We start from the raw sequence: 21,635 nt of genomic DNA, 5'->3' as shown, positions 1-21,635 counted from the left end.
ATATATACATAAGTTCTGCGATTGGCTTTTAAATATCCTATATTCTTATTATGTTTAACATATATATTATATATACCCAGTAAGCAAAATGTTAGCAGAATGTCAACAGACTGACAGCAGATTGATCAGGGAATGTCAACAGATTGACTAACATTTTTACCAACATGAGGAAATACGGTATTAAAAAATTCTGAAAAAATTCTGAAAAAATTCTTAGAGCTCTATGAGAAGAAAATAAACAATTTTCGTCTCTTGCAGTTTTTCTATAAAATTGATAGTATTTGAGTAAAAAATTATTGGAAACCAATTTTCGGCAATTTTAAGCAATTAATATCTTGTTAACTGTTGCGAAAATTGCAAAATGGTAGAGGATTTTTCTTCTCAATTTAGTCCATTTTGCCCCTATGCGAAAAATTTATCATTATTTTCCGAACACTCTGTATAATATTGAGACTTGAGATTATATCCGATGGATATGAAAAAATTATATTAGAACGCGTCTTGGTGTGGTATATATTCTATAATCTTTTAGAAAATACAAAGCACGAAGTTTAGACATAACTTGTAAAATGTATAATCTCGTGTACGTGTCGTTTAATCTGAATTTTCACGTCACACATATGAATGCACGCATTGATTACATAATGCTACATGTTTACGATAAGATTTCTTTAATTATAAATATTGATCTGCATGTGTGATCGTGTAAATAGTAAATATTGTCAACCCGTGTAAAAGTATAATTTCCAAGAGTTTCAAAAATGTGAAAAAACACAACACAGACATATACATACAATCGTAATGGATATAGCAATTATACAATTTATTATTATCTAAAAATGTAAGATAAATCGACTAAACCTAATATATGAAAGTTGCCTGAATTTTTTATAAGATATGCGGATAGATATCTGAGAAAGATTTTTTCAAAACCTACTTCAAAAATAAATGTTTTATTATGTAAGTGTTATACAATTGTTGGATTGAATGATGATGATGATGATGATGAAAGCAAGAAATAAAATAAATTCTTTTCTTGTAGTACATACATATATTATAGTATTACTATCAACATAATTGAGTGATATATTGATATTAATAAATAAATATAGAATTTAATAGTTTATCTATTCTATGTTTTGTATGTATTCTATGTGTTCTCAATGAAAACAGTTTATGTTGATTAAGATTTAAAATTATACATTAAATTGATAAATTCCATAAACCAAAAAAGTTTTAAATATATCCTATTGTATACTTTATAATGTACTTATACTATCGAACACGAATAATATATGCGAAAAAGTGAACTTATTTTCATTATGTATAGTAAAAAAGAATTCATTTTTGACACGCATACACACACACACACACACACACACACACACACACACACACACACAGAGCTGTGATGAAGAACCAGGAGTCTTAAGCTTATTACTTTAATTCAAGCAATTTCTGGTAGTGGACATTTTTTACATTAAATTTTTATAATTTTTATGCAAATTTTAGAATTTTCGTATAATTTTATAATTTTTTAGAAAATTTCTTAGATTTTGTATACATATAAATCAGAACAATTTTTTGAAGTGCTGACAAAGTTTATCTTTTTTAGAATTGTTGATGTGTGTAAATTCGAAATATTCTATACGATTTCTAAAATTTCTCATTCTATAATTTCTAAAATAAATTTATAAAATCTGAAAACTTCAAAATATTTTTTCAAAAATCTTCATATAAATTTAAAATATGACAAAATCTTAATATCATAAGATATTATGAGAATTTTCTCACGTTAAAGATAGCACTCAGAAAAAAAGTCACATACCAATAATTATAAATTTATAGTTAAATAGCGCCTCAATATACATATAGTTGTAATTATATATATGCAGTTCTAATAAGAACAATGAATAAATTATATGAATTAAGAAAATGTAGTAATATTATCATAAGGCAATATTAACCAACTACAAAATGATTAATATATTACTATATTTTGTTCTCATTAAAATTTTATAATGCACAGTTACAAATTTTTGTATGTATAATATAGATAACTCCTAGGAATTTCAAAGTTACTGAATTTTGGTACAGAAGTAAACACTGTACTATGGAGATGCTCCTCTCATTTACTTTTGTCTTTGAAATTCGAATTCTGCAATGTTGCGTATTTTATTATATGCTGAGTGGTTTTCTTCTTAAGAGAAATTGAATTCTGCTGCATCCCTCTGGTGATCATTTACCGCTCATGGCTGAACGACTTTATTGAAAAGATTTTGAATGTATTTTTAAAGTTACCTCAACAATAATTAATTAGTTATGATATAGTGTGCTTTATTTTAAAAAAGTGTTTGCTAAAATTGAAAAATATAATTGTTTTATTATGTCTTACTTTTTAATTATGAGGTCTAAGTAAATATTTAATGTAGTTGAGATGCTATTTCACTATCAATTATAATGGTATACAAATATTGTTACCGTAACTATATTTTGGCAGTGTTGAGTACTAGATTAGTACTTAGTAGCTATCACTCTGTAAAAATAGTTACAGATATTATAATTGTTACCAATATTACCACAGTTGCCACAACTATTTTTTTTTCTCTCAGTGTAGTATTTACGCCAACGAATTTACACCAAATAATACATCACAATAATTTATATTACAAAACTTTATTTGTTAAACTACATTTAATTTATAAAATAGTGTTTTTTAATTTTTCAATCAAACTTTTATTTCTCATTATCAGTAGACGTGTATATGTGTATTTATTTATTTTTTGATGACTGATTTATTTATCGCTAATGCGCATCTTTGTAACCACTCTCACAAATATAAAATGTTCTGACAATGAGTAAAATAAGTATTCTATACAGAGATTTTAAAAGAAATTTCGATTAAAATTTAAAATATCTGTACACCCAAGAGGACTTTGTGTGATTCTTTCCCTCGGTTACTTTTTTAAAACTTTCAAAAATTCAGGTTATTTCGTCTTTACGTTAAATTTAGTTGTAAGCGGATATAAAGTTTAGTCGTGTCGTTAATCGAGCACGGACTATGAGCATTAATGTAGAAAAGTGGTTATTTCTCAGTTTGTGAAAATTTCCGAGGGAAAGAATCGAAGTGGGGTACATATATACCTGTTCAATTATCTTTTACACAGCATGCTTGTATTTAATGATGTTCAAGGCATATGTTCGCATAATTGAATATATGTATATGTATGTGTGTATTTATATATATGTACATATATATATATATATATATATACAATATAATACATACCAAGATTTAATTATAACTGAAAATGTTGTACCTAAAATGAAAGAAGCAAAGAATTATATTGTAAAGTCAACATTGTACAAGAAATGTAAATAAATTAGATTGAACCAATAAATAAAATAATATATAATAATTTTGAGTTTTCTTTTTCCTGCTCGTGTTTAGTAAATCTTTAGAGATAAATTCATTAAAATAGAGAAAAAAATCAATGATTTATTCGATGAATCATTGAATTGAACTTTATATGTAATATGAACTTTGATGCAATGTAAAATATGTGCGAGATACTTCCTTTTTTTTTTCTATTTCGAAAAATCTTGCGCGACTATCAACGTTGAATACTCTTTCAGCAGATCATGCTTGTTGAAATGTAGCTAAAGATTTATAGAAATGTATTACTCTCCAATTTTCTCTTTTCGTTTAATAAAAACAAGATATCTTTTTTCTTGTCGTTTCGTCTCTTTCTGCAATGGAGTTAAATTGCCATGAAACTTTTTTTTCTGTATGTTATATGCATGTGTACGTGCGTATACGTGTGATCGAAAAGCATGAGTCATCAGGGTTGAATAGTAACTATAGTTAATAATAAGTTTAAAGTTAAATAAAAAGTTCAAAAGTTAAAAACTTTTAACTTAATTTAGTTAATTTTATATATAAGTTAAAATAAATGGCTTATAAAGAATATAAAGTGTGTTTAAATAAGTAAATGTTTAATTTTTTGAATTAGATTAAAATTAATTTAACTTAATTTGGTTATACTTTTAAACTTTAATTTATTAACTTTTTTCTTTTTACTTTAATTTATCAACTTTTTTCTTTTTACGTTAAATTATTTTTTTTATCTCTAAATACCATATATTATATTTTCTATAAAATCTTGAACATACCTATGCAGATACTCAGATAACAAAATATTTGCACCGAGATTTGCACGATTCCATCATAATGCACTATGATGTCGCAAAACTGCTAACTCCGCATCGCTCCGCATCTGACGAGCTGATAGAAAGCAGAACCTGATTCGAGCAGACTCTGCTCGGTTTCTGGTACCAATCTGTTGATATAGCCCGTCAGCAGGCTTTGTCGACAAATCCATAACCAAATGCGGGCACAAATCGATGGCTATGATTTTGTAGTCAAAATCTGACCGAGTTTGCTGTCAATTTAATTGGCCCCCAAGTTGCTATATTTTACTATCAGGCGTGGTTTGAGTCTGCATTTAGGGATCGCTATCACAGTACTATTGCATCATGCTATTCTACTTGTTTTACGTCTAATGGACGATAAAGAAAGAATAAAAACTTTTTCTTTACATATAACTTTCAAAGAATGTGCAGATATGGCACAAAAAGGAGTATACAAAATTATTTACATAAATGTAATTTATTCATTTATTTTTATTTTCCTTTTATAATATAAATATGAAAAAGTACCTATGTAAAAATACTAAAAATCAATTTTTTACTATACAAGAAATATACGTATATCTTTGTTATTATTATAACTTACAAATAATATTATTTATAAGTTATATACATATAATAACAAAAATAAAAATATTAAATTTGTCTGATTATCTATATTATAATTGTTCTGTTACTTAAATTAATCTAATTTTAAGAAAAATTAGGATATTCCGATTTAATAAAAGTAGTATTATTCAAAAGTAACTGTTCATTTAACATGAGTTAATTCAAAATAATTATGTAACTTTAATTGAGTTATTTTTTGTTCATTCAACTTTTAAACTCAACTAAATTGATTTTATAAGCCATTTATTGTAACTTAATTTAATATTTATAAGACATTAATTTATCCAACTCTGTGAATTATGTAACAAAATTAAAGTTATACCTCCAAGTCGTGTTTCTCTAGCTTGTGATACTTATATATTTGGCTAAGTTGTTCCAACATTTTATATCTATCGCCAATTTCTGTATCGTACTTAGTTATTATCGTTAATAATTTCGATTCAGTTATCAATCTATATACGTAACATAATTATAAATTATATAAATATATGATAAAAAAAAAATGATAATTTCAATCTATGCGCACGTACTTTCGCTTACATATTGTTTGTTCTTTTTTCATATTTATATCTTTTAAGGACTCAAGATCATCGATAATATTTTTTAATGCTGACTGTATTTTATTTTGCTCGTATACCCACGCTTTACATATAACAATTTGTTTCTTTTCGTATCTGACGCTACCAAAATAGAGCACACAAAGTATGATAGATGATATATATTACTTATGTAAACAGCACGTATGTATAACACTGGATAAATATAATAATATATTAGGTATACAATTAAATAATTCATTATTTTTTATGGAATTTAATATTTATTGTCAAAACATATACCGACCCCTATGGGGACATAGTTCAATCATGAGTGTTGCTGCAACTTTTGTGTAACTTTGTACTATTAGAGTTTTGTTTTTGGGGTATATGTATATGTGTGTTATATGTTATGTTTCGACAATAAATATTGAATTTCATAAAAATAATGGATTATTTATTTGCACATATATATCTATAAAAGTATAGTATACTTTTGGCTGCGATACAAAGATATAAAAAAATCTAAAAATCGATACTTTGTACTTGTGATATATTCGTTGCATCTTTTGTCAATTTCATTGATAGCAACTATATTTTTCTTGTGTTGTTTGATTGTGTCCTCGAGCGTTTTTTTATGTTTAATTCGTTGTTCTTCTAGATCTGTAGTAGACTCTATATATGTCCAAAAGAGGAAAGAAAAGAGGAAAGTTAATTTCTCTGAACTTTTTCCTACGAGTTTAATCATGGTTGTACAGTCGAAAATTCAGTCGAGATTCAATATCTGTACCATTAACTTTATTTTATTCTCTCACACAACCAGCTCAATTATAAATTTTAGTAAACTTAATTAAAGTGAACAAATAATTTGGACTCCCGAATAAAATCAAATATATAGAAGTGAAGTGCAAGTGAGAGCCGGCGTAGAAATTAGTGCATTATACTTTCATTAGATATTAATATGAACTTAATTAATGTCTTCTTTTACGTTGTTCCGTCATTGTTTTGTATTTGCTACTTGATCACGTATGCGTACGTAGAACAATAATATACAGTGAATGCAAAAAGTATTCGTATACAGAGAAAATATTTTTTTTTAATCTTTATTTTTTAAAAGTAAATATCCAGCAAGAAATGAGTCCTCGAATTGATGTCGAATAGAAATCGGTACGATGATTTCAACACCAACTTGATGTCAATTCGACGTTTAATTGACGATCATTTCTTGCTGGATAATTAACAATTTATTCATAAAGAATAAAATAAACTATATGTTTCTTAAAATCTCTCTCTCATACATTGCGAAAATTGCAAAATGATAGAGGACTTTTCGACTCAGTTTAGTCCGCTCTATCTACACAAAAGCGATTGGCAAAAACTTTCGGTACACCCTGTATATACCAAAAAAATGTATATTAATTATAGAAAATGTACCATCTGAAAAATAAGCATTAAGCAATAAGAAAATTAAAAATTGTATTGTTTAGATGCTCAAAAAGTATTCGTACAATCGAGAAATTTACGTTCTAAAATCAGAAATATATGCAAAGCTTGTTTGTTTGTTAGGGTATCTGTCATGAAACTTTATTTCTAGGATGGAAAGTAAAAAATGAAAATTTAACCATTGAAGTTGATGGAGAAATTTTTCACTTTTCATTTTTTATCCTAGAAAAAAAATTTCATGATTGATACCCTGAATGTTAGAACAGAATGTATACATTGTATAAAATTGTTAATTAATATTTATTTTCTAATAAGACTTTTTATAAAAAATTTCTTTGTACGAATACTTTTGCACTCACTGTATAGCGTATTAATTTAAAATGATATTGTCATTCAGAGTACAATATAATCATGCGTGAGAGTTTGGAATTTGAACAGATGTGAGGCTGCGTTCAATGCTTTTAGTGCTTTCATCGTTTCTGTCCTTGTTTTATATCTAATGAACGATGAAAACAAAATGATGATTATAAGCGCTTAAACGTCCAAACTGATTGTAGCCTAAGTAATATATTCTTAATTTCCTAATAGGGACTTTAAGTAGATATTACTCAATTCAGACGAGTCTAAAATAGAGGAACGGAAAAATTTCGACTGTACTGTACAGTTTTAAAAATTATATATTTTACTAGCAACATCTTCAACAGATTTCGTTTGACAATACCAAAGTTTTCTATAATACAATTCTTTATTCCTTTCTTGTTCCGGCGTAAAATACATTCTGCATAAAACATATTCTAAGAAATAACGAATATGATACAGAAATAAAGCCAATGTCATTGAAATATAATGTTTACATGGAGAATTTGTGTGAAGATTGTCGACACATTTATCAAGAATCTATAAAGAATAAAAATAAATATAATTAAAAAGATATAAACTTAAGACAAGAAGAAGATATATTCCTCTTCTTTTGTAATAAATTGTTTATAGTTATTGACATCAATTTAATTTCAACTTTTGATTCATGGTTTCATTAAAATCTTAACGCAATTTTTTTATAACCAATGGTACATTTTTCTTGTAGATGTAACATAATATGTATGTACATTACTCATTAATATGAATAAATACAAATTTCAAACGATACGTATTAGTGATTGGAGACAACCTTCAATACTTTATAGACTGCATGTTCAAATCTGAATATATCACACCAACTTTCTTTAGAACGTACATTTGTCTTCGAATTCTTGTTAATAGATGCTAAGGTACAAAACGTTTATAATTGTAAATTATACATTAATTTTAAATCATCAATAACTACAATTTAAAGTATACATACTATATAAGAAAGAAAAAAATATTACATTAATCTCAGAAATCTTTATAAAATTTGTCAGTGTATTTTTTTTAAATCTTACCTGATTGCAGTAAATATTTAGATTTAGAACAAAATTCAATATTGCACGAAAAGACATTATTTATTATATTCATTTCATCGGTTGTTACAGATAATTCAGAGTTCAATATAAGGAAAGGCAGAGCTCCCTAAAATCATGAATCATACTGTAACATATTAATAAGCGAATATACTAACAAAGTGACAATATTAATTACTGCTAATTCCATTTTTTCTGTCACACACTCAAAAATAGTTTTTATAGGCGTCAACATCATCGATCCTCTTCCAATATTTTTTGCACATTTTCCATCGAACCATTTTTCAGCAATCTTGCGTGTATAAAAATTTTTTCTTCCCTACTTCCCTAAGTAAAATTTAGCATAAACTTTTGAAAATATAGATTAACATACATACAATATATTTTAGACAACTACAAATATGTCCTATATGCCACAGATATATTAAAGCTATATGCTTTTAAATTTGATATATTTTAGCTTTCAAATCATAATCTCACAACTAACTTCACGTTATTGATATTGATCATTAGATACATGGTGGAATTAGAAAGGTGACCATTGCCCATAATGGCAGAAGTTCTGTCATGTGATATAAAATCTCGATCAATCAGAAATTGAGCTCATAATTATATATGTATCGATGACAAAATCCAACTGATTAGTATTTAATGCTATGCACGATCCGTTCATAAACAAATACATAAAATAAATTTGTTTGAATTTATATTCTTACAATTACACAAATACATACATGATATAATTTGGCTTCACGAAATATGTTTATATTCATTTTCGTAGAACTTTTAGTCATAACTAGTCAAAGGACATAACATGATTTCTTGCACCATAACATAGTATAAATATATACAAATACAAATAATAGTCTGACGATAGAATCAATACATGATGGAAGACTCGTAAGGGAGTTTCTTCCACCATGAGTCAATAGAGTCTGACTATCCTTGTGTATATGAGGAACAAAAAAAAGAAGTAAAAAAATTGGAAGAGCAAATAAACATCTATGATAAAATGTCTTACTATTCATAAATTCTTACAAGCCAGTATTCATAGTCCGTTCTTATTTTAAGACAGTCTTAAGTAATGTCTTAAGATGCTAATACACAACCCTCTGACTGGCTTATGACATCTTAAGACTGTCTCAAGTCTTCTTATATTTGAGACTTATGATAAATCTCAAATATAAAAGTCGACTATGAATACTGGCCACAGTATTATCTTATCATAAGTGTAAAAAGCCCAAGGAAATAGGCATGTAAGAAAAAAAGATCAAGATGGAAATGTTATGTGAAATACGTGTAATCTTCTTTGAAAAGACATGCGATAAAAGAAAATTAACGAAAGTAATTACAATGATCAAGATATTATTACTTGATTACGACACTCTAAACGATAAGAATGAAGGTAATGTAAAAAAGATGATAGACAGAAAATCAATAGAGCACACAGCAACTGTATTCATCATTTAAATCTTGTAACATGTCTATTATTATACGCATGTTATATAAGTATATAAGATATAGTCACATAACGGAACATTATTCGATTTACTTGTAGAATTCATGTTCAGATTCATCTTTCTTAATATTATTTTTATAACCTTTTTCAAAATCTTTCGCTAAAACGATGTAACGATTTTCACGAACCGCATGCATTCCTGCCTCTTGACAGATAGCATTAATATCAGCACCAGAAATTCTATCTGGTCGTGCTACATAATCCTCGAGATCCACTTCTTCACTCAAATTCATTTTTGCAGTAATTGTAGAGAAAATTAAGCGCTTCTGTCGACGATCAGGTAATGGAAATTCAATCTTACGATCTAATCTACCAGGACGAAGCAATGCAGGATCCAATGTATCCGCTCTACAAAAATACATAAGAATAAAGGTGAAGATATTGCTGATGGCTATACAGCTGCCTCTAACTTGCAAATTGCAAAACGTAGTTCGTAAATGCAAAATGGCATAGCACCGCACGCAAGATATACGCAAATCCAAACCAACTGCATGACATGATGTAAGTAGACTACTTGCATTATGCCACATACAACGAATTGAACTACAACAGTAGCGTTAACATTTTAAAACATTGATAATTTAATTTAAGTCAGGTTACAGAAACTTACTGTGCATTTACTTTTTACGCTCATATGCTGTAAACGCTGTGACACGAAGCAAAGTCGTTCACTTTTTGTTTTATAAGCGATTATAAGTATAATAATAATGAATAAAAAAGAATTTATTTCAATATTATATGGACAAGTGTCAATTCTTCTGTCAATGGATGACAAAAAGGATTATGAGAGAGAGAGAAAGAGATCCTCATAGTGAAAATACCAAAATGTGCATATTATATAAACATGTCCACTAGCCATTTTTTATTTTCAGATTATACCACGCGTTCATTGCGTTTACTTTTTGGTTATAAGCGTCTGTAAGTGCTCACACTTTTGCTGCCTTATCTCGATGGACAAAGCGTTTGTGAGTAATATCTATGACGTCACAATAAAGTGTTTCTCTGCTCTTCTCTAAGCACTTACGATAGAAAAAATGAATGGTGTAAGCGATGCTTATCAATGCTTAAAGCACGTGAGCGCAAAAGTAAACACATCCTGTGTCTGATATTTTCCATATTATAGAAATTTATAAAAAGGGTGGCTCTCTGTTGATAAATAAGCAAGTACAAAATTCATTTCTGCTATATTACTGGTCAATGCAATCGCCGCAGTGCAAAAATTAACATCATAGTCCATAATCTAGTCTTGTCTAGTCTAATCCAGTCAATTCGCAAAATACAGATCGTTATTTTACGACTGCGTTTACAAAATACATTTTGCAATTTGCAAATTATGTAGAGGCAAGTTAATAACATTATATTTTTAGCGGAGTTAGAATTAACTCACCTATTTGTTGCCATAATAACTTTGACATTAGTTGTTTGATCAAAACCATCCATCTGATTGAGTAACTCCAAAAGAATACGTTGCACTTCACGATCTGCCCCAGTTTGAGCGTCAAATCTTTTGGTAGCGATAGCATCTATCTCATCAACAAATATTATAGCTGGTGAGTTCTCTTTTGCCAAACGGAATACGTCTCGTACCATTCTTGGTCCTTCACCCAAATATTTTTGCACAAATTCAGAACCCACTACGCGAATAAAGGCAGCTAGGAAATAGACAACAATATAGTTATAAAAAAAGAGGATGTTAAAAAAGATCCGATTTTTTGCCCAAAAAGGTGAGAAATAGTGTTTTCTGTGCTTTGGCCTCCTGGATATAATCAAAATTATTAAAAAATTTGTGACGTTTGAGAAACATTTCGAAAAGTGAGAACGTTAAAATTTGAATAAATATACATGTTCAGGCTCAATTTTCCAAATGTCCCTCAAACTTTTTAATAATTTTATTGTATTTGACCAGGAGGTAAAAATCTATGAAAAACACTTTCTTTTCTTATATATATATATTTTTTTTTTTTTTAGCAAAAATCGACCCTTTTTTTAACATCCTCCTTTTGTGTATCATTTTGTTATGCAGTTAGGTTAAATATTTATAATAGTTCTTTAATACCAGTGGTATGTCTAGCAACAGCTTTTGCTAACATAGTTTTTCCACAACCAGGTGGTCCATACATAAGTACACCTCGAGGTGGATCAATGCCAATCTGCTTATATAATTCAAAATGAGTAAGAGGTAACTCCACTGCTTCTCTGATCTCTTGTTTTTGCATATCCATTCCACCTATATCACTATATTGGATATCTGGTTTCTCATCTGAATTACAAATCCAATATATTTTATTTTAATTTAATCTCAATGTAATTATTTATTTTTAGTAGACTAAGGAAGGAAAAATCATAGTAAAAAAAGGCGATTATCAGATGTAGAGCAGTAAAAAAAAATATTGAATTAAATCTTATATATGTAATTAGTAACTTTAATTATTAAGACTTTGATCCTATTTAGAGTTTTATCAAATTTCAATTTTGTTAATTTTTTTTAATGTCTTAAAGCATGTACAATACCCAAAAGTTGTAAATTATTACCTGCTTGTAACATAGAAATGCTAGAATCAGCTTCTGGTGGCAGCACATCCACTAAAGCATTGCTATGCTTGTGGAGCGCTACACTAGCAGAAGGCTTTAAGAGTTCTCTGTCTATAGTAGACAAAATTCGTACGTAATAATTTGAGCCTGTTGTAGAACCCACTATACCAGTATTCTGATCAACAGCTTCTAGGAATTGTCCAATGACCAAAGGTACACTCTGGATACGTTTAACTTCTTCTTGAGCATGCAAATATTCTTTTTTCAGATTACGTTGTTCATCTTTAATATATTCCTCTTGTACTTCAAGAAATTCCAACATCCTCTGTAATTTCTACTCAAAAAATATATTTGTAATATGTAATAATCCTTTATTTTTTTATGTGTTACGAGAAATTTGATTAATTCGGACATAATGCATAATGGCTGAACAATATGCATAATGCCTGTTTAATTTAACTCCCCATTTTTCCTTATGTAAAAGTGTTTCCAGGGGCGCATATTCTATACACATCTACCGACAGTTGCCATTATGCATTACCCGAATTAAATTTTCCATAACATACATAAAAGTAAAACATTATTTACGGTATCGATAAAACTAATGATAGCCAATGGCAAGGACTATCCTAGGAAAAAAGCGTAATTCTCACTGGCTGATGCTACTTAACGATACCAATAATTGTCGAGAGACATGTATGTATACATATACATACATACAAAATATGAGCCCTGTGCACCATGGATGCGCAAAAAGGCTACGTTCAGCAGAACAACAGTTTTACAACTGTTTTATCATTGGCCGCATTCAACAAAAAAAGCAGCTTTGCGACTGTTGTAAAATTCTCTTATAATTAATATGATTGGTCTTGTCCTTAGTTCCTCTTGGATCTAAATGTAAATCAATCATATTAAAAAATTTTACAACAGTTGCAAAGCTGTTTTTTTTTTTTTTTTTATTTTTTTTTTTTTTTTTTTTTTGCTGAATGCAGCCATTGTCTGTTAAGATAGGTTCCTTCTTCTAGATCTAAAAGTATAATCCAAGCACGAAGAAAATTTCCAACAGTTGCAAAATAAACGTTCTGCCGAATGTAGCCAATAAGGTCCAGTTTCATAACTTACGGTTAATTCTAATCGAGATTCAACTTGTCTCTTTCCAATTCTAAAATTGGAAAGAGATAAGAAACAAGTTAAATCTCTGTTAAGAGTGTTAACTGTGAGTTGTGAAACTGGACCTAAGACTGTCACGTACAGAAAAGAGATGTCAGGTCAAGTGATTTACCGTTTCCATTGGTTCAAAAGTATATAGAAAACATAAGCAGTATGCAAATGTAGTTATTCTGCACATGTAATACATATATTTTGACAACAGTTTAAAGAACAAGTTTGTGATCTAATGTTACAGTGGATGCTTTGGCTCTCTATTTGATGACACAAGTTGACACAAACATCGCTCAATCCTTCTTAACATTCAGAGTGACAAAGATAGAACAACACTTGTGTTGACTTGTGTCATCAAATAGAAAGCACCCAATATAATTCTGTGATAGATGTGTGTGTATGTGCATGCGCACAATGCGCACAATATTAAATATTAGATAAAAAAATTTATATAATTCCATTTAAAAAAGTAGAGGTGACTCATATCTTTTTAGTATCTCCAAAAAAAAACCTAACCTAATTAAAATTAGTCCTCAAAACTTCCATTTGTGTCTGAAACGTTTTCCTTTTGTTTTCTTAATCATTTTGTCATTTTATATAGACCTATCTGTATATATAAGTATAATATTTATAATACCTTATATTTAGTATAAAGATCTTCAACATCCAACTCATCTCCAGCTCCCGTGTAGTGACCAACAGCTGGTTTGCAATCAATTTCACCTATATCCTGAAAATACAAACACAAGTTTATATGAATATGTATCTGTGTGTGTATGTAGATATGCCTATATATATGTGCATAAGTATATATGTATATTTGCATAAATATGTGTGTTGCATTTCATGTACAATTTTTTTTATTTAAAATTATCAGTTGTAATCCCATGAAGAAGAGGTCTAATGATAATTTTATAGTTATACAGAAAAGGTTACCATTACGTCCACAAATCCAGCATGCAGACGCAATTAATGATAAACGTACCTTATCGGGTAAAATAATGCCTAGTTCTTCCATTATAGTATAAGTTTGTACGAACAAATTTAATGAAATTATTAAATACGTTGACAAGCAACTAATATCAAATGATTTTAAACGAACTGAATGACTTTAGATTTTTGAGCATTCGTCACAATTAATACCCTTCTTCTTTTTCACAAGAGAATGGCACACGACTCCTATAACGGAGTCGATTCGGCCAGTATCGAAGTAGCCGCACCTGGCGGCGAGTATTAAAAGCTTAACCACGAGTGAAGGGTCCTCTACATAGGGTGCATTCCACTTAACGTTCGCAACGCTCGCGAGCATCGTTTCGTCCTTATCGTTTTCACATATTAAATTAGAATGAAATAATGCTCGCGAGCGTTGCGAACGTTAAGTGGAACGCACCCATAGAAGTCGTAGATGGTCGTGGAGTCTAAAGGCCATTCTACATTGTTCGTATCGTAGCGTCGGAAGCGTCGTAAGTATCATACGACTTTAAAATTGAAACATTGGATTGGCTGAAGCAACAAGCTTGTGACTTGCTACGTCTACGATACGACCAATGTAGAATGGCCTTAATGCGGGGGTCTACAATAGAAGTCGTAGCAGTCGTAGGGTCTTAAGTCGTAGAAAATTGACCAATCATAGTCGATTATTCTTCTCATATTCTACTGTGATTGGTTAATTTTCTACGACTTAAGACTTTACGACTGCTACGACTGCTATTGTAGACCCCGCTTTAGCCTCCGACTGTACTATTAATAATACGACTATTATGCTGGATTCACACTGCATCCGATTTTCGTCGTACAACGCAGATCGGATGCAGTGTGAATCTAGCGTTATTCTCTGTTCTCTGTTCCTTTTATTGTGCGGAGCCCCTTATTCTGCGTTATTCCGAATAGCGCTAATTGGTTGTTTCAATGACGCATTCTCTTTTTCGCAACCCTTTTCCGCATCGTGTGATTTCACCCTAAGCCCATTCTACATTAGACGCAAGCCGATCGCAAGTTTATTGTGACAGCCAATCTGAAGCTTGCATTTTGAAATCAACGCTTTAGATTGGCTGTCGCAACAAAATTGAGATTGCGTGTAATGTAGAATGGGCTTAAGGCAAAACGTGGAATAGCACTAGGGTCCTATTCTTGAACAAAATCGCATACGAAAATAGCAATTCCGTATACAATCGACTAATCACAATCGAGGAACTGTCATTTTCGAATGCAAAAATTATTTATAATTGTGCTCAAGAATAGGACCCCTGGTTGGTTGCTTCAATGACGTATTTTCTATTCCGCAGTCCTATTACGCACAGTGTGAATTCATCGATCGATTGAATATGATTGGTTGGATCTATAAGTAACGACCAATCATACTCATTTGCTCGGCGAGCAGGTTGGCCCAGGTTAGTCGCTTCGTCAACTTGAATGCGCTCGTTGTGTTTACGGCTTTATGCAAGTCTGTGCTCCCTCCACTTAAATTCCATAATCCATCGTGCGACGGTACAAATTGGTGTCAATACTGATCAATACGCATAATTACGTATGAATATAACGTGATTAAAAGCGGTTAAAGATTAATCTTATTTTTTTACAAAATGTCAGCTAAAATAAAAAACAAAGTACTTGTATACGAAGGTAGTAATTATCTCAGATATCGCCTATTATTATCCACATTATCTGGAAAGCCAGTAAAAATTACAAATATTAGGACAAAAAATGATGATCCTGGTCTTAAAGGTTAGTAATATTTAAAATACATAAATGTTTCTACATTTGACTATCTATAAAATTGAAATAATATGAATAAATGTAAGTACAAAAATGCAATAATTTAACATTATCAATAATGCTTTACGTATAATTAATTTTGTTTCCTGATTTAAAAAAAAATATATAACTTAAATAGCCATGTTTTGTTGCAGTAATTAAATTCTATAAAATAAATTTTTTATTGCTGTGCACAAGAATTAATGCTATTAATTGCTACATTTCAATATTATACATTAATACTGTTGTCACTTAATACATTATTGCTGTTGTCACTAGTTACACATATAACAATTTATATACAAGATGATCCAGATCAGCTGGAAGGATCAGTATGTGTGTACTGTTTATGAATCGAAAAGTCCTCTATTATTTTGCAAATTTTTTTTAGTTACTCAACAAGGAGAATATCTAAAATCAACGTATAAAGGACAACTTTAAGATATCTTTTAGAGCTCTTTAAATATCTTTGAGATTTTTATATCTTCATAAAGAACTTTGAAAGATATCTTAATGTTGCTTTATACATCGATTTTAATTGCATATTTGGTAATTTTTAGAAATTAGTATCTCGTTAATATTGTTGCTGTCATTACAAAATAACAGAGGACTTTTCCGTTTATATATATGCTAGCTCCTCTGGCTGGTTTGCATCACCCTGAGTGTGTGTGTATTATACATACATAATTATATACATTTTTAAATAACTTTAATTCTTTTTATAACAGAATATGAGATTAGTTTTATCCGTCTGTTGGATAAAATGACTAATGGTACAAAAATTGAATTAAATGAAACTGGTACCAGTATATATTACAATCCTGGTTTATTACATGGAGGTGAATTGGAACATGATTGTAGCTTGCAAAGGGGTATTGGTTATTATTTGGAAGCAATTATGATACTTGCTCCATTTTGTAAAAGTCGTATTGATTTGAAGCTCAGAGGGGTGACCAATAATACGATAGGTACTGGACAATATATTGACAATATATATCTGTTATAAAAATCGATCATTAATTTAATTTATATTACAAGATCTATCAGTGGACAGAATTCAGACTGCTGGTATACCAATACTGAAAAAATTTCTAACAGGTGACAATGAAGTTATATTAGATATTCGCAAAAGAGGAGTAGCCCCTTTGGGAGGTGGAGAAGTACAATTTAAATGTCCTATTAATCGTAACCTTAAAACTATTCAGGTACTTACATATTTACACATGCGTGCACGATACCATTTTGTATTATCTATTCTATTTTTTTTTTGTCAGTTGGAAGATAGTGGAATGGTGAAACGTATTAGGGGTACAGCATGTAGCATAAGAGTTTCTCCAGCAATTGCTAATCGTATTGTTGAATCAGCAAAAAGTGTTCTTCTTAAGTTTTTACCAGATGTATATATTTATGCAGACCATTGTAAAAGATCAATTAGTGGAAAGTCTCCTGGTAATATCATATTATAGTGTATATTTTATCTAAATGTGTAATTATAATCTATCATTTATCGTATTGTATTTTTGTCATTTCTATTATACATTTTGTTATATATCAGGTTTTGGGGTGACATTGACAGCGGAAACTACTAAAGAAGTATTTTTTAGCGGACAAGCATTCTCTCCATTAATGACAACAGGTTCATTGCCATGTGTACCTGAAGATCTTGGTAAAGAAGCTGCAATCAAACTTTTAGATGAAATTTACAGGTAAAAAGATTATATTTTCTTTATAAATTCTTATAAGCGCTTATAAGTGTTTTTTATTTAAGCTCTTATAATCTTATATTGCCTTTACATTTTTAATTGAATTTATTGATTTACACATAGGAATGGATGTATAGATTCGGTTTTTCAAAGTATGACTGCTGCATTTATGGCTCTTGGCAAAAAGGATGTTTGTAAAGTTATAATAGGACCATTAACTCCAGCAATGTGAATATTATTTCTTTTTTTCATGTGTACGTGCATGCGTGCGTGCGTGCGTGCGTGCGTGCACGCATGCATGTGTGTGTGTTCTTTTTTCATGTATATAGGATGTTTCAGACTCGATGCACCACCTGCTAATGGCAGATTCCTAAAGTCATTTTGAGACAAAAATTCTAATATAATGTTCAAGCTAAATATTTTTTTAACATAATAGATATAATTTTATCTTTGCCTACATAATATTTATATTCGATATTAACAAGAGACAAACTGTTAGCTTTTGCTTTTAATATTTGCATTGTACCATATCTGAACGTGCAAATTTTAGATTTAGGTATAATTTGCTGTGGTTTTAAATGATTATAATTAAAAAATTATTATTGCCTTAACATTTTGGGATTAGAATTTTTGTCTCAAAATGACTTCAGGATTTTTGCTATTAGCAAGTGGTGCGTCAAGTCTGAAATATTCAGTATATAAAATTTCTTTTTTCATATATATTACATACAATATAAAGGAAAGAAACATGATTGTGTCATTTGTGGATTATTTTCAGGATACAATTTCTACGCGATTTACGGGACTTCTTTGGAGTTACCTTCAAGATAGAACAAATCAAGGAAAGAGAAGATGAAACATTATCGCAAGTACGTTTAACTTGTTTAGGTATAGGTTATACTAATATAAGTAAACGAACTCTATAATGTTGTAAATATTGTTATTGTAAATAAGTTACACACACACACGCGCGCGCGCGCATCCACATCCTTTTTTACCTATAATATATCAATGATATAATGGAATTTTTTAAATTTTATATACAACATAAAAAATATGACTTTAAAAGACGTATTGTATCTATACAATTTTATAATGCAAAATTTTGCAAATGCATTGGTTTACATGGCCAATTATGAAATGATTCACGTTTCAATTGTTTCCATTCATTTTGATAAATTATTGACCATTGCTTCCAATCATAATATGTAATCTTTTTTGGATGTCTTATTTCACTGTAGTAATTTTGATATTTATCAAAAATTTGCAAAAAGCTTTGCAAAAGCATTCGTCTAGTTATAAGTAAATTATTGCCCTTTCTCTTTTTTGTTATCCCTTGCTTTCTGCCTGCAACTGCTATCTCTAATGCACTGTATACAAAATCTAATTTTATTACATAAAAAATAATTGAATGATCGATGTAAATTGATGCGTATTAGAAATATTATCGATACCTGTTCCTTACAGCACACCATATAATGCTTATTGGACAGGGATATGATCTTTGCTGTCCTTTCTTGTGCATAAAGACAGTTTTTGTTTGAAAAATATTGACTCTAACCAACTTATTATTAAATCTCTTATATAATCCACGTTCCATGGCGTCCAAAGAAAATGGAGAATCGCCTCCAATTGTGATACTTTCCAGCTTTATTGGTGGTATTAATAATGATAGGAGTGATCCTTGTAACCCAAGAATAAGCCATCTTGAACAAAAAAAATCAATTTATAAATATGATGCATCAATGTCTGTTTATAGATATAGTTTCCAAACTTACTTTGCTATCTTATCTGAACAAGATAAACTACTCGTGGGATCTCCTCTACCTGGCTTGGTACGCAAAGGTCCCACAATATGATAATTTGCACCAGGCAAATGAGGATCTTGTGCTCCTTCTCCTTTCACACATTTAGCTCCTGTTCTGTGTACATCTTTATAGTATGATTCTACAATGACATGTCCATTAGCATCTTTGTTGACACATCTAATCTTACATGGAGACAGATCATTTGTTTCCAATTTAGGAAAAATAGAACAATCCCCACACGGCGTTTGACTCGAAAAAAAATGAAATGATATATTCCTATTTAATTCTATTTTATTTTTGTCATTCCGTGAAAAAATTGCACTCCCAGAGTCACTCAAAGTCAAATCGATCTGATCGTACAAGTAACGTATAAATGCACGCCTAGTTATAACCTCCGCGTGTGAATCGCTTAATCGAGAACCTTTTTCTTCTCGAGAACCTTTTGTCAATTCTGAATCTCCTAAACATTTCGTCCCAGTAGCAAGTGCCACCACAGACATTAAACCGTCAGCATTTTTTAAAACAATGCCAGATAACACAGTCCATTCATGAGCATTAGGTTTACCAGTTTTTTTTAGAAAATTGTATTTTTCTATACAAAGTCGAGCTACATCTTCTGCGAAGTTTTCCATGACTACATTTATACGGTACCCAACGGTACCTAAGGCCGGCGGCCATGGAGCAGAAATAAATAACGAAACAGAATTCGTGGAATCAACACGACGAAAGGCCTAAACACAATACGAAGCAATAGCGATAGTATAGCGATAGGAATAATATAGAAATAAGAGATATATAAACTGTGACTGTAAAGGCCTAAACACAATGCGAGGCAATAGCGATAGCGATAGACATAGCGATAGCGATAGACATAGCGATAGGAACAGAGGAATCCAACATACAGGAATCCATATGTCAATGCACATAGGAACATGGAATAACGATAGCGATAGCGATAGCGATAAATTTCCGGCGAGTTGGAATTCTGTGTCTATCGCCTTATAGCTTGTTATAGCCTACCAATCAGCATTCAGATTTTACATTCTGTTCTTCTTCTCCGCTATAACCTCTTTTCACGATCTGTCGACTCAATTAGTTTGATTATGAGAAAAGTCACTGCTTTAAAAACACAAAGGTACTGTCTACAAACACAAAAAGTCATTTTTGTGTTTTTAAAAAAGTGACTTTTTGTGTTTGTAGACAGTACTTTTATGTTTTTAAAACAGTGACAGATAAAGCAGTGAAGGTATGATAGATATCCTAACCGGAATAGTCGTGAACTTTAACGATTAATATCTCGGTTTGCGAGGCAGAGCGACGTTTTTTTCTGCCAGATTCTTTCGTTTTATGCAAAAACGCGTCGAATGAATATAATTTTATCGATTTTTGAGGTGATCACCCTGAACTTTACCTTTACCCATTATAAAATATATTTACCAATATTTTTTGATGAAAATCTGTTTAAAAAATACTTTATTGAAAAATTTTTGTCCTTAAAGAAATTTAGTGATTGGTGACCCGTGTCCTGTAATGATTTAACATTTTTAGGTTACGTCTACTGAAGCAGAAGAGCATACTACAGTATGTACGCGATCTGATTGGTTGGCCTTTATTTATTTCGCCGCATTGTGCAACGGGAGGCGATAGTTTATGTATCTCTTATTTCTATATTATTCCTATCGCTATACTATCGCTATTGCCTGGCATTGTGTTTAGGCCTTGATATGCTCTTCTGCTGGGCTGCGTTCAGGAATTACACCCAGATAACTGTAAGCTATAGATTACGTTACGTATATTATAGCAAAAATGCACCCTAGAGTTATCTAGGGGTGCGTTCCGTATCGCGCATGATGCGCATGATGCATCCATTGTCCTTGTTTAACATTTGGTGAGCAACAAGGATAAACGACGCATTATGCGCA

The 21,635-nt window shown here is 30.3% G+C and overlaps 4 protein-coding genes across 8 annotated transcripts in view; 1 reads left to right on the top strand and 3 right to left on the bottom strand.

Annotated features, from left to right (window-relative positions):
• Window positions 1-3,585: 3,585 nt before the first annotated feature.
• On the bottom strand, window positions 3,586-9,591 carry LOC108767316 (uncharacterized). 2 transcript variants are annotated; one of them, XM_018517092.1, is made up of 8 exons: window positions 8,415-9,591; window positions 8,219-8,345; window positions 7,966-8,060; window positions 7,484-7,694; window positions 5,894-6,029; window positions 5,349-5,498; window positions 5,141-5,270; window positions 3,586-3,750 (listed from the first exon to the last, which is right to left on the bottom strand). In XM_018517092.1, the coding sequence occupies exons 1-8, from the start codon at window positions 8,472-8,474 to the stop codon at window positions 3,682-3,684; spliced, it is 978 nt and encodes a 325-aa protein (XP_018372594.1). In that variant the 5' UTR covers window positions 8,475-9,591; the 3' UTR covers window positions 3,586-3,681. The 2 variants fall into 2 exon arrangements, with proteins under 2 accessions (XP_018372594.1, XP_018372595.1); XM_018517093.1 differs by having other exon boundaries at window positions 8,443-9,591.
• Window positions 9,592-9,700: 109 nt separating this feature from the next.
• Rpt3 (26S proteasome regulatory subunit Rpt3) lies at window positions 9,701-14,628 on the bottom strand. Its single transcript, XM_018517084.1, has 6 exons — window positions 14,434-14,628; window positions 14,086-14,178; window positions 12,288-12,621; window positions 11,812-12,015; window positions 11,143-11,407; window positions 9,701-10,103 (listed from the first exon to the last, which is right to left on the bottom strand). The coding sequence occupies exons 1-6, from the start codon at window positions 14,464-14,466 to the stop codon at window positions 9,785-9,787; spliced, it is 1,248 nt and encodes a 415-aa protein (XP_018372586.1). The 5' UTR covers window positions 14,467-14,628; the 3' UTR covers window positions 9,701-9,784.
• Window positions 14,629-15,934: 1,306 nt separating this feature from the next.
• Window positions 15,935-21,635, top strand: part of LOC108767312 (Pre-mRNA-splicing factor SYF1 fand) — a 17,763-nt gene continuing 12,062 nt past the window's right edge. The window contains exons 1-7 of the mRNA XM_018517083.1: window positions 15,935-16,172; window positions 16,931-17,170; window positions 17,241-17,407; window positions 17,477-17,651; window positions 17,758-17,908; window positions 18,029-18,133; window positions 18,684-18,774. Of these exons, the coding sequence (XP_018372585.1) occupies window positions 16,031-16,172; window positions 16,931-17,170; window positions 17,241-17,407; window positions 17,477-17,651; window positions 17,758-17,908; window positions 18,029-18,133; window positions 18,684-18,774 (1,071 nt within the window). The 5' untranslated portion in view covers window positions 15,935-16,030. The remainder of the gene's footprint in view (window positions 16,173-16,930; window positions 17,171-17,240; window positions 17,408-17,476; window positions 17,652-17,757; window positions 17,909-18,028; window positions 18,134-18,683; window positions 18,775-21,635) is intronic.
• Window positions 18,841-20,805, bottom strand: LOC108767314 (Adenosine deaminase, tRNA-specific 1). Of its 4 annotated transcripts, none has more exons than XM_018517089.1 (4): window positions 20,734-20,805; window positions 19,684-19,852; window positions 19,360-19,611; window positions 18,841-19,275 (listed from the first exon to the last, which is right to left on the bottom strand). In XM_018517089.1, the coding sequence occupies exons 1-4, from the start codon at window positions 20,741-20,743 to the stop codon at window positions 18,996-18,998; spliced, it is 711 nt and encodes a 236-aa protein (XP_018372591.1). In that variant the 5' UTR covers window positions 20,744-20,805; the 3' UTR covers window positions 18,841-18,995. The 4 variants fall into 4 exon arrangements, with proteins under 4 accessions (XP_018372591.1, XP_018372590.1, XP_018372587.1 ...); XM_018517088.1 differs by lacking the exon at window positions 20,734-20,805 and adding an exon at window positions 20,279-20,465; XM_018517085.1 differs by lacking the exon at window positions 20,734-20,805 and having other exon boundaries at window positions 19,684-20,465.

The sequence above is a fragment of the Trachymyrmex cornetzi genome, unplaced genomic scaffold (genome assembly GCF_001594075.2).
Source record: "Trachymyrmex cornetzi isolate Tcor2-1 unplaced genomic scaffold, Tcor1.1 scaffold67, whole genome shotgun sequence".
NCBI lineage: Eukaryota > Metazoa > Arthropoda > Insecta > Hymenoptera > Formicidae > Trachymyrmex > Trachymyrmex cornetzi.
The sequence above is the reverse complement of the archived record's forward strand: the minus strand, read 5'-3'. Positions and strand labels throughout refer to the sequence as shown.